General features: G+C 35.5%; 3 protein-coding genes across 8 annotated transcripts; 1 reads left to right on the top strand and 2 right to left on the bottom strand.

Moving 5' to 3' along the window:
* Positions 1–8,382: 8,382 nt before the first annotated feature.
* On the bottom strand, positions 8,383–16,283 carry LOC131011038 (squamosa promoter-binding-like protein 14). Of its 6 annotated transcripts, none has more exons than XR_009096720.1 (14): positions 15,605–16,048; positions 15,417–15,503; positions 14,592–15,246; positions 13,678–13,868; positions 12,701–13,419; positions 12,500–12,574; positions 12,303–12,410; positions 12,103–12,220; positions 11,800–11,935; positions 11,577–11,721; positions 10,900–11,502; positions 10,021–10,814; positions 9,432–9,516; positions 8,383–9,346 (listed from the first exon to the last, which is right to left on the bottom strand). XR_009096720.1 is itself a non-coding variant. In XM_057938782.1 (13 exons), exons 4-13 carry the CDS (start codon positions 15,197–15,199, stop codon positions 10,395–10,397), a joined length of 3,123 nt encoding a protein of 1,040 aa, XP_057794765.1. In that variant the 5' UTR covers positions 15,200–15,246; positions 15,417–15,503; positions 15,605–15,775; positions 16,025–16,185; the 3' UTR covers positions 9,597–10,394. The 6 variants fall into 6 exon arrangements, 4 of the variants coding, with proteins under 4 accessions (XP_057794765.1, XP_057794764.1, XP_057794763.1 ...); XR_009096721.1 differs by having other exon boundaries at positions 9,432–9,513; XM_057938782.1 differs by lacking the exons at positions 8,383–9,346; positions 9,432–9,516 and having other exon boundaries at positions 9,597–10,814; positions 15,605–15,775; positions 16,025–16,185.
* Positions 8,542–9,547, top strand: LOC131011041 (protein VACUOLELESS GAMETOPHYTES). The gene is made up of 2 exons (XM_057938787.1): positions 8,542–8,857; positions 8,925–9,547. Exons 1-2 carry the CDS (start codon positions 8,542–8,544, stop codon positions 9,404–9,406), a joined length of 798 nt encoding a protein of 265 aa, XP_057794770.1. The 3' UTR covers positions 9,407–9,547.
* A 784-nt stretch (positions 16,284–17,067) lies between the features above and the next one.
* LOC131011036 (uncharacterized) lies at positions 17,068–19,497 on the bottom strand. The gene is made up of 5 exons (XM_057938778.1): positions 19,299–19,497; positions 18,475–18,867; positions 18,024–18,377; positions 17,568–17,930; positions 17,068–17,428 (listed from the first exon to the last, which is right to left on the bottom strand). The coding sequence occupies exons 2-5, from the start codon at positions 18,853–18,855 to the stop codon at positions 17,264–17,266; spliced, it is 1,263 nt and encodes a 420-aa protein (XP_057794761.1). The 5' UTR covers positions 18,856–18,867; positions 19,299–19,497; the 3' UTR covers positions 17,068–17,263.
* Positions 19,498–23,284: the final 3,787 nt, after the last annotated feature.

The following is a 23,284-nucleotide window of genomic DNA, read 5'->3' as shown; positions in this document are numbered from 1 at the left end:
TAGCGATGGATTTACCGACGAATTTAACGACGGGTGTTGCCGGGAATACTACAATAATATATATATCACGAGTTATATTTAAGAATTAGAGCAATAAAAATAATACTTAAATACGTTTATAATACGTTACTACGTACTCCAATTTGTCTAGACTTTTCGTCTGTATAAGTACAATCCTTGTTCTTATGAAGGATATCATAAGCCTCGTAGAAACATTCAGTCGGCTCCACACCTTTCCTTTTTGCCTTTTAAAAAACGTAACAAATATAGATATTAGTAATATGAATTTCAATGAAAAAAAAATATGAATAAATTTTCAACGTACCACGTCATCAGCATACTGAAGAATAGACCTCGAACCTCCCTTGTGCTTCACTTACTACCTAGATACATGCTCATCTAAAATATATATAAAAAAAGAATAAAAACACTTAGATACATGCTCATCTAAAATTTTAAAATCTAACCATGGCTACCATTTGAGCCATACTAACAAAACAAAAGATAATGTAATGAAAACTTACTTGTTTTGTTACTAGCTTTTCTTTTTGTTCACCTTGACTTCTTTGTTTCTTCCTCAAGAAGCAATATGGTGGAGTGAAATACTACAAATGAGAATTAATTCAAAACAAAAAAAAAGAATTTAATAATTATTCAAGAACCAAAGTATATAAAATTATAATTTAATAAAATTAACAATCAAGTTTATTTTTCTTGAAAATACTATAATTCAATCAAGTTTATTTTTCTTCATCTCATTAAAGAAAATTTACACTAAAAAGACATTTTTTATCCAATAAAAAAAATATTTTTGAAGGGAAATTTTACAATACTATAAAACTATTATATGTTCTTGAAAATACTATATGTGAGCATATTATAATTATGTGAGTGAGCATATAAAAATTTAATCCAATAAAAATATTATATTTTGAGCATTATATAATTTAATTCAATAAAAAATACATTTTTACAGAATATTAATACAAAATTTACAATAAAACATAATAGGATTTTTCAAATAATTAATGGAAATTAAAAAAAAATTACAAACCTATGGAGGAATTCGGCGGACGCAGGAAGTGGAGGAAGAGGACCGGTGGCGGCGAAGGAATCCGGCGCAGGGGAGGGGCGGGGCGAGCAACGGCGCGGCGTGGGGCAGGCAGCGGCGCAGGGCGGGCAGCGGCGCGGGGGCGCGGCGGAAACTGCGGCGTGGATGAGTCGCCGGGGGGAGCACGCGGCGTGATGGAGTCGCCGGAAATGGGGAATCGGATGAGTGAAATTTGGGAATTTTGAGAAATAGAAGTGAAAGTTGTGTTGAAAAATTGAAGAAGGAGGCGCTATCAAATTTACTTTTTAGGGCGCAGCGACAGAATAGCGACGGAATTTTTCGTCGCTAAATAGCGACGGACGCGAATTCCGTCGTTATTTTTAAAGGAAATATTTTCGATTATTTAAATTAATAATTAGCGACGGAATACTGTCCGTCACTATCTGTAATTTTAAAAATTGCGAAAATTTAAAAAAAAAAAAAGAATAACGACGAAGAAAATTTCGTCGATAATTTTCCATCGGCGATCCGTCGGTAAATTCGCGGGAAGTAGGAAAAGGTGCATGAATTAGTTGCTTCTCAGAGTCAGCATGTGGATGATGATTCTGATCCACCAGAGATCGATATGAACAAGGTGTATGTGGAGGCTGTTGGTGGACTCGACAAGAAGAAGAGAATGTTTGGAGTTGGTGGACTTGCAGCCAGCTATAGGAGCAGTGAGCAGTCGAGTGGTACAACTCAGTTCCATGGCCATACTGTCGATCCACAGCGACTTGTAGACATGGAGCAGCAGTTGCAGGATGCCTTAGCGGAGATAACACGTCAGAAGGAGGAGATGAGGCAGAAAGAAGAGCAGACCGATGCTCGATTTGAGGCTCAGCAGCGTATGCTCAACTAGATATTGGCTAGGCTTCCACCTGGATCTACGGGACCCACTCCACCCACCGAACCTTCGTCTTGATTATTATGTTGTGTTTTTGTGCTTTGAATACTTGACTGTTTCTATTATGTTTCTTAACACTTGAATATTTTGTTATGTTATGACTATGTGTGATGATAGTGAATGAGGTAATTTCCAAAACTATGGGTTCATTAGCAGCAATGTGTGTAATTGTGTGGGAATTGTAATAGTGATAGTTAGTGGGATTATTTTCAAAAATTAATTAAAAAGATTTTTCGTGAACAGATAAAAATAAAAAATTAGAAAGATGTTTTGTAGACGGGAGTCTGGAGGAATACAACGTAATGTGATTTCTCGTCAAAACTCAATAGAATACAACTTATATATCAGATCTAAAGGCATCATCTTGATATAAAGACTAGTTTTTGTTATAAACATAAACAAAAGACATAAACAATCTTTTTCGAACATAAGACTTCACCAATCGAAACTTGTGTTCGGTCATGATTTAATTTTGCATTGTTATCTAACGAATGCTAGCGAAAGAGGTCTTCACAATTTATATCTATAGTAATATCATACCATTATCCTTTTAAATATATGTTTAGCTTAATTCCTATTGATTTTTTGTAGATAATCGAAGTAGAAAAAATCGAAGAAACATCCACCTTCAAATAATTTTCTAATTATATACTCCATTCGTTTCATTAAGTATGATTTTATATTTTTGGATGCAATTATTAAGAAGAAGAGTGATTAAATGATAAAAGTGATAGAAAGTGATGGAACCACAACTTTTTATTAGAGAAAGTGGTTTTATTTTTTGGAATGAGCCATTATTAACGAAAAAGATGAAAAATGAAAGTGAGTCATTATTAATGAGACAACACAAAAACTTGAGTACAACTGAGTGAACCGTACAATTGAGTTGACCCTCACTCAAAATAATGCTATTTATAAGGTTTGGGTCAGGATATCGGTTCGAATCAGGGTGCAGGTCAAGGTATAAGTGATGGTGCAACCCGGTTGTTCCCAAGACCACCTCACGAGACAAAGAGAGTATAATTTTATTAATCTTTTAATATTTTTGTAATGAATTATTAAAATATTATCACTTAAAATAAAGTATAAACTTATTTTTAAATTCACTAATTAGCTAAGTTGCGTTAATCAGCTAAATTGCGTTGTTGAATAAAGTAATGAAACGACTTACCATAATTAAATGAGAATGAGATATATAGGTCATCCAGATTAATAAGACAAATCATGAATTGGTCTCTTCACTTGTTGCTTTCTCTGTGTGTGCTCTTCATCATTACTCACTCTCTTCATCGCACCATATAATACATGTAATGATTATAATTCTCCTACGAAAAATATGTTTTCCTCATTTTATCTATATATAATTTGTGGTTTGCAGTTTCCTTAAAATATTTATTTATGAGCAGCGCTATAAATGTGATGGTACATAGTCTAAGAGAGAGAGAGCCCGCCGCCTACTACCGAATTAAGGCTTGTCCAGAAACGTACTTCAACTGAAGAAATTTTATGACTTCCCACTCTTACTCCCTCCGTCCCATGAAGCATGACACATTTCTTTTCGGCACGAAAATTAAGAAATTGGTATTTTGTGTGTTTAAGTGTGGTAGGTGAAAAAGTGAAAATGTAAATAAAGGGTAATTTTTTTTGCCATTTTTAAAAACGTGTCATGCTTCGTGGGACAGACAAAAAAGGAAACTGTGTCATGAAGCATGACACATTTTTAGGATTTTTGTTCTTTTTTTTTCTTTCTTTCAATAAAATTTTCATTTCAGCGGTGTTTGATTCACACAATCTAATGTTTCGAACTATTGACTTGGTTTAAAATCGGCCAAAACTTCCAACTGATAATATAGTATAATAATAATAATTGCGATTGATTAATCGTATAATAATTTGAATATATATATATATATATATATAGGTAGTTTTTGCAGTTGAAGTTAGTGTAAGAAATGAAGAGACAAGTGGCAATGTATGATTAATGGGAGTAATTATGCTGGTGCACTGTAAGTAAAATATGGATGAGGATGAGTACTTGAGTTGTGCATAGCCTTCGGATTTATTTTTTTCAACTATTATATAGTAAAATTAAATATATATCATAAATAAATTAATTTATTCATAAAACAACATTCAAACTAGTATAAATTTAAATAAATAAAAATATAATTTACAGGACATTAATAAAATATGACGTTAATAAAATGCTTCATCCGCCTCATTGATCTTGTCCTCTTTTCTTTTTTGAATTGTCTCATTGATCTTGTCATGTTTCTATATTTGATAATGATTTTACATTATAAATAATATGATCTCACGTCTTTATACATTTTTACTATACTAATTATATTCTTTTTTAATAATCGTGCCTAAAAGAAATGAGATAAACCTAATAGACGGAGGGAGTATGAATTACTAGAAAAACTTTGATCGATTAATTTGAGTTATTAAGTTAGGCATCATGATTCATATAGTTCTTAATTCATCGTACAACTCTACGTACTATTTGCGTGAATTTAATGTTTTGACTAATCAGCCTTCATATGACAGCTCGCCTCTGTGTGTGTGTGTATAAAACTAAAACCAGCAGTAGACCCCCACCCATTTGTCATCATCATTGTTATCTAATTTATCCGTACTTGTTAATTTACTACCCTTTCAACCAGGAGTAGTATGCAAAATGAAAGGTGCGTTTGTCACTACTATTCGCAAAAAACAACCTTCATAATGAATTTATTCAATGCGCGATTGACGGTAATTAATTTATAGCCACCTCATCATTTCTTCATCCTCCACGCAAATAATAAAAAAATCACGACTTCATATAAATTGAGGAATAAACTATATGCTGGTATTTATGTTAAGGTAATAATTATATAAAAGCATCTTCTTATATCCTAAGATTTGAATGTTTTCATAAATGGAGTATATCTGAATGTATAAGTCAAATATAGTACTACTCGTTATTTATCAATTTTCTTTCAAACCTATCCAATAAAATTTGTTTCGACGACTGAGAGCTGACTTAGGGCATCGAAATGTCATCAAACGATGCGATTCCTTCGGCCAAAAATAAATTCCTCATAAAGTCTCACAATTCAAGCACCGTAGCCCCAAAAATATGAAAAAGTAAAACTATATATGCTGGAGCTTAGAAAAAATGCCAGGTTTTTAAAATTCTGAATGCTGTGCTCCATTTATCCTATTTCTGCATTTCATATTTGAGTGCTTGATGAATTAATTGATTGAGTTATGGATTCACAATAATAATTGGATAGAAACAAAGGGAAAAAGAAAAGAAAAACAAAAAAACATATTGCGTGAAGTTCGTAGCTTCTTTTAAAGGTTGAATATGTGTATTCACAAGTATATTAACAATTGTTTTCATCAATAGATTTGGAGCAGTAAGTAATTCATGTGATTTAATTTTGTTGCACGCCCACCGAGATGCAACTTAAGGATCATTTAATTCAAAATTCGACAAATTCATGCTAATTGCTGTTATAATTTCATTCGTTCTTATGCTGATTTGTTATTACACGCCTTTTAATTGTAACATTAATGTCTTTTTAGAAAATAATACTCCTTCCGTCCCATTTAAATAGGTTTGTTTTCTTTTTTCGAATGTCTCAAATATATAGGCTTGTTTTCATAAAAAAATAATCTTTTTTACTCATTTACTATTATAACCATATTTAATTCTTTAATTTATTTCAATTTTAATTCATCGTTAAATAATAATTATGAGCGTATTAGAAAGCTTACTTGTATATTTTATTTTTAATATATTTTTTTTAATTTTTGTGTAAATTCCAATCGGCCTATATATGGAACGGAAAGAGTACTATTTGTCTACAATTTTTTTTCTTCTCCAAATTTTTGGGTTTGTGCCATGTTTATATGAAAAAGAAAGGGGTTATGTTTAGAATCATTCATTATTTATTAGGTACGTACGTAATTTGGAGACTATAAATTATAAAATAATAATAATAATAAATTTATTATTGTTATCAGGGACTATATATAAGTAAAATGAGAAGTTTTAAATAGAATCGCTCTATCTCATCATGAAAATGAGACAGGCCAAGACAACAAGCTAATGAAACCCACCTCCGCTGAAATCCAAGCACAAGTACGATACTATTTATCTAAATGATGATTTTATTAAAGAATACAAAACAAAAGTAAGTGAGTACTAGTTAGGGAAAAGGGTCAAATATACCCTTAGAGCTCGTTGGTATTGAGTGAGTGATTAGGATATAATATACCTATAACACTTTTAGAACAAATGTATTCTAGCTTACACATTTTTAGATACAAATAAGTCCTTAATATTACAATTTTTGACATATATTCCCATTCCTACTATTACCAATCCATTTTTATTTATTTTATGCAATATATTTTCTATTTATTGTAATTTTTGAAGCATTAACAATAAGAATTAACTCTAACTTTTTATTCATTTATTTGTTCTTATACTTTCTCCCATTTAATTGGAGTTATCCTTGAAAGTAGTAATTGAAAAATCACACAGTAAATTCTATAATTTTTAATTTGTTTATTATGAGGAATAATTTGAACTCTTTTTTTTTTTTCTTTCTTTCTTACAGTTATACATCAATTAATGTCGTAAAAATTGTTAGATTATTCTTGGTCACCTCCAATGTTCCGAATAAATTTATATCAAATCAAGCGGTGGATGTAAACTTATTGTCTAAGCGACGTCTATAAAGAATACTTGTTGAAGTTTTTCAAACATGAAACAATAGACAGGCACAGGCAGAATTGATGGAATTCATTTCACTGTGTTAATTTGCTTTACAACTCACACTATGGAAAAACGAGGCCTACAAACGAGCCCATAAATCCCACTTCAACGATGAATCTTGGCTTTACTTTGCTTTAAAACATCAAAAATCTTAAAGGCTGCAATTTTTTTCTTGATTGGCTCCCACTTTAAATCGAATAAGAACCCTCCTCAAAGATTTGGATTCTTTTTCACCCTTAGTTAATGAGAAAGAAATACAAATTAGTAAATTTTTATTGGTTAATTCCAATTAACTTCCTTGAGCATAAAGATAAATCTTGACTTTGGAGCATATGTGTCTCTTATTTATTTCTTGCATGTGCTTTTTGTTCACTCCAGCTTCTTCTCTTGTATAATTAGAGCTGGCAATTTTCGACACGACACGAAAGCACGATACAAGATCGCACGAAATTAATGGGTTAGTAACACGCACGATAAGGTTCGAGTTCTTATCGGGTCGACCTGATAAGGACCTGATAATTTCGTGATCGGGTTCGGGTAACCCGATAGAATTAAATTTTTATTAAATATTTATTTTTAATTTTTTATTCATGATTTTTTTCTACACTTTAGTTTAGCTTTTATTAAATATTTACTTGTATTTATTATTATTATTATTATTATTATTATTATTATTATTATTATTATTATTGATGTGAATGAATTTGGGCAAATCAGATCAACTCTAAATTCGTGTTGTTATCAGGTTGTAATCAGATCGTGTTGCTATCGTGTCGTGTCAACACGCTTTAAATCATGTTGTTATCGGGTTCGTGTCGAGTTCAGATTTAGGCAAATCGTATCGAGTTCGTGTCGAGTTCGAACATTGTGGCCGTGTTCGAATTTGGCTTTATCAAGTCAGGTCGATATCAGATTGATCCGATAACGATCCGACCCGCACGATTTGCGAGCCCTATGTATAATTGCAGACGACAACTTTATCTAATGTAACAGAATCAAACATAGGCATCTTCTGACCCCATTGCTTTTGAATTTTTTCCCCCAGCCAAGCGATAAATAAGGAAAGCCCATTTCCAATTCCTAAATCGTGACAAATCATTTTTAATTTTATATTTAAGAAATTTGTATGACTTTTTACAGATAACCTATCAAAACCATCTAACCGTATTTAGGTGCGTCCACTTAATTTGAACATAGAATGCATGTAATTATAAAAAAGGACATTTTTTATATACAATTTAAGGATTAGGACATTTTTGTCCATTGAGACATATTTTAAGGTGACTTATAGAGATGTTAAAGAATCGATTAACAAATTAACCCTTTATTGTATAGGTTGTGTCTAATAAACCAAACGATATTGGTTTATTACGGATAAAGAGAAGTGCAAAGAATTGCACACTCGAATTTATAAAAATACAGATAAAGAGAAGTGGCAAAGAATTATCCTTATTTTTCACTGGATTTATTGGCTGTAGGTGTCAGTGTAATTAACACCTCAATGTGGAGTAAATATTTCAATTTGATGTATGTGCAAATAAAAGAAAAGATAATCATGGTGTTGCGCAATTTAGTTGCAGCCAACATGATCTTAATTAAACATTGAATGCGTAGGAGTATTACGTAAAACATTTGTATTTTCATTTTTCAAAAGGCAGTATTCTCATACTACATTCTCATTCTCCTGTTTGATAAAGCAAGCACTTGATGTTTTTTTCGCAGCATAAATAATATTCTCCCACTGCCATATCCAACACACACACACACACACACACAATGAGAAGAAAAACATCCCTGAAATCTCAAACATCTCTCCCTTCCTCCTCCCCGGTGGAGTTCCCGACGTCGCCGCAGTCAGCTGCCGGAGAAGGGATGACGCATTACGCCCACTCGAAGCACCCATTGGTACAAGTCACTCTCACGGAGCTCTTCACCTGCGGCGGATGCAAGGAGTACGGGGCCGGCCGGAGATTCGCCTGCCAGCAGTGCGACTTCCAGCTGCACGACTTCTGCGCCGCCTCCCCCCCTGTGTTGAACAACCACCCTCTCCACGGCCAGCATCAGCTCATCTTCCATGCTAAACCTAAGTCGGGTACGTAAAACTCAAACCCCGGCTCCGGCCCCATCCTTTCACCACAAGCTCACCTTATACGATGCAGCAAAAGGCGGGATCTCGTGGCCGAGGTGCGACGTCTGCGCCAAGTCCAGCAGAGGCTTCGCCTTCCGGTGCAGGGCTTGCAGTTTCCAGATGCACCCTTGCTGCGCCATGCTGACCACCGAGGTGCAATACCCGGCTCATCCGCACATGCTGAGGCTGCTGCCCGCGGCGGGCACGGCCAACGGGGCTGCCTGCGGGCAGTGCAACAAGAAGAGATCGGGCAGAATGTACCGCTGCACGGTGTGTGAATACCATCTTCATGCGGTGTGTGCCAAGGTTTTCATCAATGGCCTTGAAGCCAACGGCATACCCCCGCCCGAGAGGCCCAGCGCCCTCGGGACTGCAGCTCGTCTGGCGTCCCAGGTCGTCATAGAGTTCATCGGAGGCCTCATCGAAGGCCTCGGAGAAGGCATGGGAGAAGCCCTGGTTCAGAACATAGCAAGAGGTAGGTGTGTTAGCAGAAGAAGGATACAACAACCATGACTACTTTTATTATTCAAGCATCAACCTCAATTCTTTGCCTGCTGCAACAAATGTATGTATAATTATCTCCTCTTCTCTGCTCATGCTCATCATAATGGCCTCTGCAACTGCTGTAATAATTAATGGGAAACAGTTTGTCTACTTCAGTTGCCTCTTCACACACACACACAGACAGGAGAACAACAAGACATTCCTTGAACTCAAATTATTGTATGGAAAGCATATGAATTTATACAAGATTCAGACAATAAATACAAGACAGATTCTAGTACCATGTCTTTACAGGAGGAATACATCATCAAAAGCCTACCTTACCTCAAGTCAGATTAGCCCTCAACCAAGAGCAATCATACACTACTACAGGCTTTTACTTGCAGTAAATGTGACTTACGAAGAAAAACAAATTAATAAATATATAAAACCACCTAATACTCTTATTGCATGTATATATTTTCTCTTCAACTATCTAAATATATAACACCTAGTTCTTACAGTAAGAAAATCCCAGTGTGTAATTCTTTGGCCTCATTGTTAGCACAATTAGTGCAGATCAACGTCCATGGCAATTAGCTGAAGTTGATGAGCTTGAACAAGAGCATAGAGCATTCTTTCACCTTAGTGGATATAGTCTTGCAATGCTTCAGACTCCTTGTATCAAATTCAACCAATATGCTCCTTGAAGTAGGTTATGAATATCACACCACTCTTGTACGTTCAAAGTGATCCATATTAGTCTTCGAACTCAATGGATTGATGAAGGATTTAACTCTGGGAAATCTAGCTATTGCGCTGAAGCTTTTCACTCTCTGATATCAGAAAATTCATGTAACAGGTTAGGAGATATCACGCTTTCGTCTTGGTCAGCAAAGAACTTGATGAACAGATGTGCTGCCACCAATTGATTGTCATCCTCAAGTGAGTTATTCATGCCTTCTAATACACACTTCTCCTTGTTTGCAGAATTTATTAAACACTGTCGATGCAGTAGTTAAATTGTGCCGTACTCCAGGTTCTCCCATGAAAACGGAGAAACACGACCAACAAAGGGGTGTCCTCTTAAGAACAAACACACACAAACACAAACAGCAGCAACGACGAGCATTGAGTGTATATATGGACGCTGCAGCAATCCTTTGGAACCTGGAATCCTCTTGCTGTATCCATATGCACACCTGGAACAAGATTGTTGACCTCGATTGAGGTGCGATTTAGTATTTCCTTCCTTATCCATCTCAACCTGGAAGTGTTTTATGTCATCCTCGATTGTTACAGAGACTTGACCATTGCTCTTATCTGCAAGCTTCTGAGCAACAAGTGCGTTGTACGAATGGTTATTCCTCATCAGGGCATATGCATGAGGAGAAAGCCCATTTGCATCAAGAACAGAATTCCAACTATGCAGCCCAACCTACACAGTTTGGCAATAACATATAAATTAAGATTTATCTGTTTAAAGATCCAGGACATAAGAAAAAAAAGAAAAAAAAAGGTACCTCCTGTCGATCGCTTGTCAGTAGATCAACGATATCATCTGATGATGATGCCGAAGCAGCCAAATGTAAAGGTGTGAGACCACCAGGCCCAGCCATGTTTGGAACGAAAATGAACCTCTCAGATGTACCACTAGAATCTACGATGGAGTAATGAATGAGAAAATCAACCATGCTGGCACAACTCCTTCTGACAGCCCGGTTCAAGAGGTGAATTTCTGATAACAACTCCAGAGATTCTTTTTCTAATCCTTCTCTACCGGAGTTAAGTTCTAGCAGAATGTCCAGGAGGGCTTTGACCAATGCACAAAAGTCATGCTCGACGGAAAATACAAGAAGAAATTTGAACCGAGTGAGCCTATAATCTGGGATCTCAAACAAGCATGAGTTATATTTTCTTTGGAACAACCATCCGAGTTCATCCAGAAAATGCAGGGATTCTTCCCTGGATCGGACCCATGCTGTTTTCTCAATATTATCAGTTGAACTATCACTGCATATATCAGAGGTTCCATTTATCTCGGGCTCAAGGAGTCTCAATTCTTGGCAGATGGTGCTATTTGCTATAATTATTGGAAAATTTGACCCTCTGAGACTATTTTCGACCTGTGAACAAGGGAGACATTAATAATACAAAGCTCATCTATAATCTCAATGTTGACAGTTAGCTTAAGTTCTACCTCAATGAAACAGCGCCCGAGCACATTAGATGCTGCTCCATTGACCTTAAAATCAGCCAAGATAATCTCATCGTATGGAGTCTTGTGGCACAATGATGAATGAACTTCCCTTATATTATATCCAACTGCTTGCGTGCAGTGTATCCTGCATGATAAATTATGAAAATTTCCAGTCAAAATAATTAATGAAAGAGTAAATTTTGTTTAAATATCAATGAGTTACCGTGTGCCTGGAGCCTTCAAACTTCTTCCCCTCAAAAGAAGAGTGGTCTGTTGCCCACCAACAACTGCCACAGGGGACACTGAGATGAGTTCTGGTGTACTCCAGGCCCTCAATGATTTGCATAGACGAATCTTCCCTGTAGATCAATAACACAGAAGGAAGATAAGAGGAAAATTTAGAAGAGGGTGTTAGTATAGAATTTAAAAGGTGATCAATCTCAAACTCCTTAAAGAAAGATGATAACATGGAAAAAGAGACATCAGTTAACAGACCCCAGATTATAAAAGAATCAGCAACACCTACCCTCTTTATGTGAAACCATTTGTCTGTCTGTATGAATCAAAAATCTCCCATTCCCCCAGAAGTCTATATCAATATCTTTGACTAAAGACTTCACATAATTAAGAAGGTTATCTTCAAGCTGCAAAGGCATTAATGGGGAAAATGAAGGTTAGTCAAAGTTTATAGTACCGAAGTGTAAAAAGATCATAGAAAGAACTCACTTGATCCCAGGCAAATGATGGCATCGATAAATAAAGGGATAGAACAATACAACCAGGCCTGATATAACTTTCCATTTCTGATGGACTGTTAGAGAGCCAATTGTATATCTGGAAATAAAACAACATGATGAAGTCTCCAATATTGTACAGGAGAAGTAAAATAGTGGAGAAAGCAAAGCTAAAATATTGGCACTGACCTGGTCCCGCAGTGACCCAGGCATATGGCTTGGATCTTTGTCAAACAATTTGAAAATTATTCTACCAGTACGATCCTAGGAGAAAAACAGGTCAAATTCAATCCAAACTATCCATTGGAACAAGGACACAAAATAAATAAAGACAAGAACATACAATAAATGTTGCACTCAAAATACAGCAAGAAAATGATGTAGAAGTACCTGAGCATCAGAATTTTGGCTGGAATGATCAGACGCGGAAGAAGATGTATATCCAGCTCTGTATGGAGATGTATGAGCTGGAACATCTTCAGTACCACTGATCGATACTCCAAAAAGCTGAAGAGATGTACTGCACCCGTTGATCGTGGCAATTTCACCTTCACTATTTGACAGATGGTCATTCTTATCTGTGTCTCTTGAAGTCTGCATCGGGAATAGATCATGTACAACAGGTGGCGTAGATAGAGGTGATGTCTCATCTGAAGGATAACTGCTGCCAGATGAAAGAAAATTTCTGTCCGGTGGCGATTTTTTTGGCCTATAATCTTCAGGTGAGGGACTAAACAGCTTAAGAGGCACACTTGGCGAGGTCTCCTGAAATTCCATTGTTGATCCACCATGCTTTTCAGGACATGGTGACTTGCTTTTTTCAGAGTCACTTCCTTCAGTGCTCGGTTGAGATTGAGTTTCAAATACATCAGATGAAGGTGCCCTTGCAGTTGCTGAAAGAGCAGCAAGCAAGTTCATGGTTGATGCGGAAGAAGCATTCCCATTTATCTGGTTCTGATTTTCCAAGGATATATGATTTGAGTTAATGCCATTCAACTTGGCTGCCAAGTTTGCTGGCAATTGCAATGAATTTATTTTACTCAGTATCTGTATGAGCTGATCTTTGTTGGGTATCAATGGGAATTTATCATTCCTGTCCACAATGTTCCCTATGATCACCGAAAACAACAAGCAGCAGAATTTAGAATGTATATATGTGAAGAAAAGGCAGATAACTCTTATGTAAGTCTGAATATTGCATGATTAGTGCTAAGGTTGCATATAATTTGTTTTAGCATGTCCTTATTATATACATGGATGATGCATCCAAGGCCAACACATGAGCTATTCACCATTTTTTATTAGCAACATTATTTGATAAGCTCCTACTACTAAATGATTAAGCCATTAATCTGCCAACTTTATACCTTGTGCACTAGTTAGCACCGCCAGTAAATTCAGAACATCATTATCACCGACATTGCTATCACCAATAACAGGAGTTAATAACCGTTGAGTAGTATCTTCTGGCTGAGTTTTCCTCCTCCTCCTATTATGTCCAGCAAGCCTACGCCTACAACTTCTCTTTCCCTCGTCAAATTCTGAAAGAGGGTGGAACCTGGAAACATGGAATCGTATGATGCTAAAACATTGGATCTAAATGCACATTATAAGAAATAGAAATTTTGATAATCAAAGCAGAGATTCGAGATATCCCTGTGAATAATCAAAATTATGACCCCATCTATATTATCATTTCACTAAATGCTTCTTCTTCTTTTTTCTTTTTTTCATGCAAACTCGAGGTATGCCAAGACCAACTCCTCATAATAATTAAAAACAGGAGTTGAAGCACAACTTGAGCCATATCTTGGTAGAAGTTTTTTCTATTTACAGAATTGTTTTAACTTAAACTCCCATTTTCACTACTTGTAGTTGTATCAGCATAGGTATACAACCAAATTCAATTAGGTTTTATTATCACTTATCAAATACACTACGAAACTATGTATTGACATGAAAAAATAAAGTCAATAATAAAGTCTGTTCTAGAAGTCTATGTGATATGCTTTGGAAATTCAAACTGATGGTAATCAATTACGTCATATGGAATATTTCCAAACAAATTCAGTTAATATCTCCATTAGCACACTTTAGTGAACTTGAGGACATGGAAACATTTAGGAGGACTAATAATCCTAAAACTAATAGTAACACTTATAGGACTAAAGATATATTTAATTGTGTTCATCTCGATGTATTACAAACACTATCTGTGGTTAATATTTTCAACCCTCGACTATATCCCAGTATAATGCAATGCATATTCGCACATACCAACCTGCTGCATTGCTGGCAGAACCTTTGCATCTGATTCCCGATTAAGGCCTTGCCAGCTTTGCTGTGAACCTCACACACCTTATGCCGGCGGTGATAGTCCTTAGCAGTAGACAGATCTTCCTTGCAATTATCCACTTGACACATGGGATAGTTAGTACCACCAGGTGATCCCGATCTTACTTTCTTATTGGGCCTTGATACAGTTTGTGGCTCCACCAAATTGACACCACCAGTATTACCACTACTACGAGCTCCATCTCCACCTCTAAGATTCAGTACGAGATTATCATCTACTTCTCCAGAAACTGCAGGAGTCCTAGAATATGAAGCACTACTCAGCACTTGTTTTCTTCTTGGCACGGCTGGCTGAATCTCTTCGCCACCCCCCACTTGGCCTCCATTGCGTTGCAATGGTTTGGCGACAAACCTGGCACTATCCCAGTTCCAGGACTTGGGGTTCCAACTTTCTGCAGTATTCTGTGGCAGAAAGCTCGATGAGTCAAAGGGCAGAGCGCGTTTTTTAGCCATCGGATATGGATCACAAAATCTCGCAGTCAGATGCTGGTGGATGACTGTAGGAGCAACTATCCGGGCACCTACCTCTTCCATCTCTCAAAGATAAAAACTTTGTACAACCCCAAAAACTACAGAAACACCTGCACATTGGGAAATAGGAAACTTGGAATCTAAGTTGTTGGAAAACGGAAATACAAGTGTTTAATATAGTAGTAGCTTTCTTTAAAACTGGGAGGATTTTGGTCAATAAATTTCACAATACAACTGAACAACATAACCACCATAAAAATTCAATCTTCAAGGAGGAAACCTTGGATTTTCTTCCTTGAACCTTAACCATGTTCTTGCTAAAGTCAAACCTCTTCTAAGTAATCAAGCAACGATCTTCGAAGTCTCACTAAAACACAAACCATCAGGTCAGTGACTATGAATTGCCCAACAAATTTGTTTCAAATTAATAAACCCCAGAAACAGAAACAGAAAAATAAAAGGTCGCACCTTTATGGGCTAACTGAATTCATCTGCGGAAAGGTCGAGTCTGATTTTCCCCTTCACATTCACAACCTTGAAACTAATTCACATATTCCAGCTCCTCAGTCAGCAGCCCTTCTTCCAAATTTTGGCTGGGTTTCAGCGGCGAAACATGATCTAATTGAGTAATTCCGGAAACTGCTGGCAAGAATTACGGATTACACAAAGGAGAGATCTGCTGCACAAATATAGAAAATAGACAGAGAAGAAACAAAGGATGTGGAATAAGAAACGAAATGAAAGGACACAAAAACTGTTTCTATATTTCATGCCTATGTACAATACAACTATCTTTTACTTTTCTCTCTCCTTCCCTTTCCTTTCTCTCAACCAACTTTTCTCTCTCTCTCTCTCTCTCACACACACACACTCACTCACATATTTTACCTATTCCCTTTCTTCTTCTTGTTCGCTCCAATTGTTTTGTTTTGCGTCTGCAGTCAATGCAGCAACACAACACAGTAAAAACTTGCAGATAAAATTATCCACAACCTTTCCTTGTTTTTTCATGCTTGCTTATTGCATCAGTTTAGGCGATTTGCGAAATTACATTAATTTATTGAATTAAATATGAAGCTAACTAGAGTTTTTGAGCTCTTAAGTCTTGACTTGAAATTTAAATTAATAGTACTACTGTGTTTACTGCTCAAATAAGTTTTGAAACAATCAATCTCGATTAAATATCCGTAGGTTTTGACTGAATAATCTCAAATTGAGTATTTACAAGTAGTTATGGTTTCAGTCGTAATCTGTACTGATAATGTTTCTCATAATTCTTGTCATTTTCAGGCTCAATTCAATTATAGCATCCATACTAACTTTACTAAATTGAAATGAATTTAAAACCAACACTTGTTTCCATCAAATATCTGCAGTTTGGATTGACTTCCGTGGTACTCATTGCCAATCACATTTTTCTTCTTCTTAAAGAGAAAAGCTTACTTTGTTCTAATTGGAATGAGTTTAAGGTATCAGATCATATTTGTGACTTCAGTTGGACCTTTTCAACTTAAATTATTTTAAATATATATGTGCGTGTGTTTGGTAGAGGTGCATGAACCCAATTCCTTTCTCAATAGGTCACAATCAAAAACCACAATAGTGAAAAAACAGAGAATATCTTTTTTTCTTTTATTTTCTTTCTGTTTGTTGGGGAGAAGGATATACTATCCTTTTTCACTGGCAATAAATATATGAGAATCCCACTGCGTATGTTTGAACTAAGCTACACATATAGCAGCAGAGACTAGATACAGCTCTGCCAGATAAACCGGATCCCTATCATTGTAGAAGCTGCTCCTTGAAATATTAGAAAATTATTATGGTACCAATACATATCCCAAGAAAATTAATTCCTTCCTTGTTAGCATTAACTATATCTACTTCTTTATCGTTAGAATTAATTATATCCACTTCTTTAAAAAAAAAAGTTGAAGAAAAAAATAAGTATAATAATGAAATAACAACTCAAATTCTCCCACACAATATAGGATCGGTAGTCTTAAATTTCCAATATCTTAATATTGGATATAAGAATATAAAGTAACATATTCTATGTACTAACCAATACTTACTAGTAACGCAAATATCATACTTGAAGTATTCGGTCATAAACAACAAAATAAACTAGAAAATATACAATCTAGTGAAGAATTTGGCGGACAAGTTGAAGATGAGGCATAACACAAGTGTGAGGTTGATGAAGATGAGTAAAATCCATTTCTTTCTTGCATTTGTTGCCGCTGCTCTTGCCTTATTTCTTTTCTTCCTTGTCATTTTCTTCTTCCTTCTCTGCACAATTTCAACTTAAAGTTAATATTTCTATGTTATATTTCAACAATGATATTATAATGATGCATATATTTCAAAATTTGTATTATATTGATATATAACACAATCACTATGTGTTGTGTGTAATTTAGTTTCTCACCTTTTCTCTCAGTTGTGTTTCTTCGTTACCCTCCACAAGCTCGAGCAACTCAGTTTGTTGTTGTGCTTCTTCATTAGCATCCACAAGCTCGAGCAATTCGTTTTGTTGTTCTTCTTCATTAGCATCCAAAAGCTTGATTTGTGGCTGTTCTTCTTCTTTAGAATCCACAAGCTCGAGCAACTCGGTTTGTTGCTGTTCTTCTTCGTCAGCATCTAGAAATTTGATGGAAGAAGAAGCTTCATTATGTGTTTCTATTTCGTTGAGCATTTCATCATCATTTTGTGTAGAGGTGAGAGAGAAACCATCCCTTGCAATCGCAAGAGCCTTCTTTCTCTCCCTCAACCTCAGCCTCTTATGCCTCTTCTACAACAATTTCACACACAAATTCAGGAAACATCAAATTCACACACAAATTCAGGAATGAAACAACAACATCAAATTGGTGTAGCTTCTCACCTTCTCTCTTTTCTCTGATTTCAGCTCTACTTTCCTCTCCGTTTCTTCTGCCTTGTCAATACTAACTTCTTCTTTCAAATCAGCCTCATAGCTCATTATGTCTTCAGTCTTCCTTGCTAATCCGTCATCATCGTCTGTTGATTTCTCCCAATTTTCCTTTTCGAAGACTTGAACAACATGTTGCGTCAACATGACTCGGCCATCCAAAGTCCCAGGAACAACATGTGGCGTTGGCTTCTCAACAGGCCCAAGTGCACGCCCATTCAAAGTCCCAAATCTCCGCACCGTGCTCTTTGCAACATAATCTTGCCGAATTTTTTTGTTTTTGCTACAAACTTTCATAAACTTCTCCATCTATAGAATTGGAAACCAAACATCATTTATGAAGAGGTTGAATTAGAAGTGAGTACCATAGCTTACAACATCAATGACTATAATAACTAAAACTAACCTGAATCTTGACATTTGCCTCCTCCAAAGAAGCAACATGTGGCTTCTTGAGAGCATCCACCCAACTTGTAGTGCTTTGGACCAAATTCACAGAGAAAACTTGGACACCTCGACTAGTAAGTGGAGGATACTCGTCCATCCAATCACACTTCCGATCTCCCTCCCCATTAACAACCACAATTTGTTCCTCGTTTTGGGTGTTGATTCCAGAGTCAACATTCAATTCCTCATCAACACTTTGTTTCTCATATTGAGGGTTTATGACAAAGTTCTCATTCTCCACCCCACTCACGGTGTGTTTCTCATATTGACTAGAGCTTAGGACCAACAAACCTTTTTCCTCAAATTTGCTAACCACCGAAACTTCACATTCACCCATCATATTATATTAATTCTGTATTACAATCCAAAACTAAATTAACATATCATTTATAGAAGATCAACATCACAAGAACAAAAATATATAAAATTATATTTGAGTACGTAAGTTCAAAATCAAACGCACAAATCATCCAAACAAACAAAACAAATAAATTATGCATAGGCTGCAAAAATATTGCTAGCAGATGACAAAGAACGTTGGAAAACAATAATGGTGCTTTTTTTTTCGCATAAAATAATAAGAAATACGATCGGTATTAGTATTATATATGAATATATACATAATGTATGAGAATCAATCAACACAATTATATATTTGAGAGACTATTGGTATTAATATTATATATGAATATATATATTTATATATATATATATATATATATATATTTTCATAATGCATGAGAATCAATCAACACAACTATATATTGAGAGCTGCTAATTTACCGAGACTGTATTTGTAGCGAGTTGGAATGCACTTGTTTATGAAACGGTAACAATATTGGAGGAGCTACGGCGGCCACAAAGAGAAATAAAAAGGGCGAGTTACGGCGACGGCGGCAGCAGTATATAGTTTCGTAGTATTCAATATCGTTATCCTAACAAATAGGATTATAGGGATTCTGTTTAGATTAGTATTGGTTTTACTCCTTTATGTACACGGTTACGCCTACTCATTAAAAGACTAAGGAATTTGTTTTTTCTTGAAATTTGTATCATACCGCACTATCATGATATCACAAAGAGGAATAAAAAGGAATTTATTTCTTTTCCTTTTTTTTAATTGACTAATTATCTTGAATTAAAATGTTTTTTTTTTCTGAACAAATAATTTATGGGCTTTTTTTAAACATATATTCCAAAAGAGAAATTCCAACATAATCGAGTAAATTGTTAAAAAGAAAAGATGAAATTAGACCTGAAAGGATAACAACTTCTACAAAAAACTGCTCAGTGTTATGATAACTAGCATAAAAATTAAACTCTATAAACTACTCCATCGGATGGATAGAGTACTAATTTGAGGGCGATACGAGTTTTAAAAAATTGATTGAGTGTATATAAGTGAAATAAATGTTTCATTTTTGTTGTAAGTGTGTTATGTGGAGTATAATTACCAAAAAAATGAAATGAATACTCATTTGATAGACAGACCAAAAAAGAAATATGTGTACTCATTTGATGGACAAAAAAAATAATAAATTTCTCCGATATCAACATGGGTTAATCCAAAAAAATAATAAAATAAGTAATTTTTTTAGAGAACACCTTTATATATATATATATATATAGGGGAGGGCTAGAATAAAAACACTCTTAAGTGTATAAAATATAAATGATTTTCAGCCCTTAGATCATCAAGATCTACGGTTGATTCGTAACCCCGTTGGATGAATTCGTGGTCCTGAGTTCGAATCCCAAAGGTAACAAAAATTTATTTTTCGCAATTCGTAACTCTGTTGGATGAATTCGTAACCCTGTTGGATAAAATTCGTACATTAAAAAACGTTTATATTTATATTTTAAGAAATGTTTTTACTGTATCCCTCCCCTATATATATATATATATAGGGGAAGGCTAAAATAAGAACGCATCTTAAAATATAAATTAGGAACCATTTTCAGCTCTTAGATCATCAAGATCTACGGTTGATTCATCACCTTGTTGGATAAATTCATGGTCCTGAGTTCGAATCCCAAAGGTAGCAAAAAATTATTTTTCACAATTCATGCCTTTATACAGTTTATTCATGCGTGTTATACATAAAATTCATGCATTTTTGCTGGTTCGTAATTCTTAAAATAAGGGTGGTTTATTGAATAACCGCCCCCTATATATATATATATATATATATATATATATATATATATATATAGGGAGAGGTTCAAATAAGAATCACTAAATAAAATTAGAACAGAGAACCATTTTAAACCATTCGATCATCAAGATCTACGGTGGATGCATCATCTTGGTGGATGAATGCAGATCCTGGGTTCGAATCCTGAAGGGAGCAAAAAATTTATTATTTTCGGATGCATTAAATTTAATAGCGAATGCATTAATTTATATAGTAGATGCATTGATTTTAATGGTTCTTATGTTCTCACGATAAGTGTGGTTCTCACTATAACCGCACCCTATATATATATATATATATATATATAGGGATTATAGCCAAAAAATACACGAACTTTGATAAAAGTTGTAATTTTCACCTGAACTTTCAAATTAGCCAAAATATACCTGAACTTATATTTTTTTTTTAAATTTCACCTGAACTTGTAATGATTGAACTCCGTCGAGGTGAAATTTACAACAAAAAATATAAGTTCAGGTATATTTTGGCCTAGATTGCATAGGTGCGGGGGGGGCGGGTGCGGGAGCGATACGATTCCAGTGCGGGGATACGGATTTTTCAAAAATGGTAGGGTGCGATTCGTGAAGGATACGTCCGTGTTATATATATATTTTATTACATATAACCAATCAAATATATATATATATATATATATATAATATAAAACCAATCAAATTTATAAGGTGCGATTCGAGGATTTAGAAGAGTTAAATTAGAGAGTATAATGTATTAGTTCAAATATTTAATACTACATTTAAGTAAAAATATATAAATTGAGCCCAACAAAATAAAAGTATGACCCATGAAATTAAAATAAATCGGCCCATGAGATTTAATTATCCACCAAGAAATCGGCCCAATTAGAAGTCAAACCCATTTTCTTCACAACCACCCTTTTCTCTCTCCTTCCTCACACCCACCGCCCCGTCTCTCTCTAATCTCTCTATCGGCTCATTCATTTTCTCTCTCTCGAAACTGACCACGCCGCCGCCCTCCTTCCGGCGTGAATCTCCAGCAGTCGTGCCCCCTCCACCGCGAATCTCCGGCAGTCGCACCCCCTCCACCGTGAATCCCCGGCAGTCGCGCCCCCCTCACGGCCCCTCCACCTTTGCCACCGCCTCCGATCTGTCCTGCCTCTCTCTCTCTCCCACGCGTTTTTGACAGCAGACGGCCAAGGAGGGCCGCCGTTGCCACTGCTCCTTTCTCGGCTGCATCAGCGGCGCCTGCCCTTCAGCCCCGCCGCCCTGCTCAGCCGCCTCGCCTCCTGCCAGCCAACAGCCGTCCGTTGAGAGTGAGAATCCCGATTCGCGAATCGGATTCGCGAATCCAATTTTTTTTTTTTGGGGGGGGGGATTCGCCAGGTGGCGAATCCCGTGCGAATCCCACGCGAATCGCGCCCGCACCCGCCCCCCGCGCGAATCGGATACTGCAATGTGTTGGTTTATGGCGAATCCGTGCATCCCAGATATTGGCTAATTTGAAAGTTCAGGTGAAAATTGCAACTTTTATTAAAGTTCGTGTATTTTTTTGCTATAAATAGGGGAGTGCTAGAATAAAAACACTCTTAAGTGTATAAAATATAAATGATTTTCAGCCCTTAGATCATCAAGATCTACGGTTGATTCGTAACCCCGTTGGATGAATTCGTGGTCCTGAGTTCGAATCCCAAAGGTAACAAAAATTTATTTTTCGCAATTCGTAACTCTGTTGGATGAATTCGTAACCCTGTTGGATAAAATTCGTACATTAAAAAACGTTTATATTTATATTTTAAGAAGTGTTTTCACTGTAGCCCTCCCCTATATATATATATATATATTTATAGGGAGAGGTTCAAATAAGAACCACTAATAAAATAAGAACGGAGAACCATTTTAAGCCATTCGATCATCAAGATCTACGGTGGATGCATCATCTTGGTGGATGGATGCAGGTGTTGGGTTCGAATCCTGAAGGGAGCAAAAAAATTATTTTTTTCGGATGCATTAAATTTAATAGCGGATGCATTAATTTGTATAGCAAATGCAGTAATTTTATTGGTTATTATGTTCTCACGATAATTGTGGTTCTCACTATAACCGCACCCTATATATATATATATATATATATATATGTCATGTTAATATTATAAATTAGTATTTGCTAAAATATTATTAAATATGGTATTCTATGGTAACTTGTAAAATATGAACATATTATTGAATCATCTTTAGTTTGATCACTATTATTATATAAATTAAAAGGTTATTAATTTATCAATAAATTAATTTATTTATATAATGGTGATTATTGTTATTTTCATTATAGTAGTTAGTTATATAGGATATTTATCTTTTTTAAGATTTTAAAAAAAGTCATATATATATCCCTATATATATATATATATATATATATATATATATATATATAGGGAGAGGTTCAAATAAGAACCACTAAATAAAATTAGAACAGAGAACCATTTTAAACCATTCGATCATCAAGATCTACGGTGGATGCATCATCTTGGTGGATGAATGCAGATCCTGGGTTCGAATCCTGAAGGGAGCAAAAAATTTATTATTTTCGGATGCATTA

Source organism: Salvia miltiorrhiza, chromosome 2 (assembly GCF_028751815.1).
Source record: "Salvia miltiorrhiza cultivar Shanhuang (shh) chromosome 2, IMPLAD_Smil_shh, whole genome shotgun sequence".
NCBI lineage: Eukaryota > Viridiplantae > Streptophyta > Magnoliopsida > Lamiales > Lamiaceae > Salvia > Salvia miltiorrhiza.
Note: the sequence above shows the minus strand (reverse complement) of the source record. Positions and strands in the feature narration are given on the sequence as shown.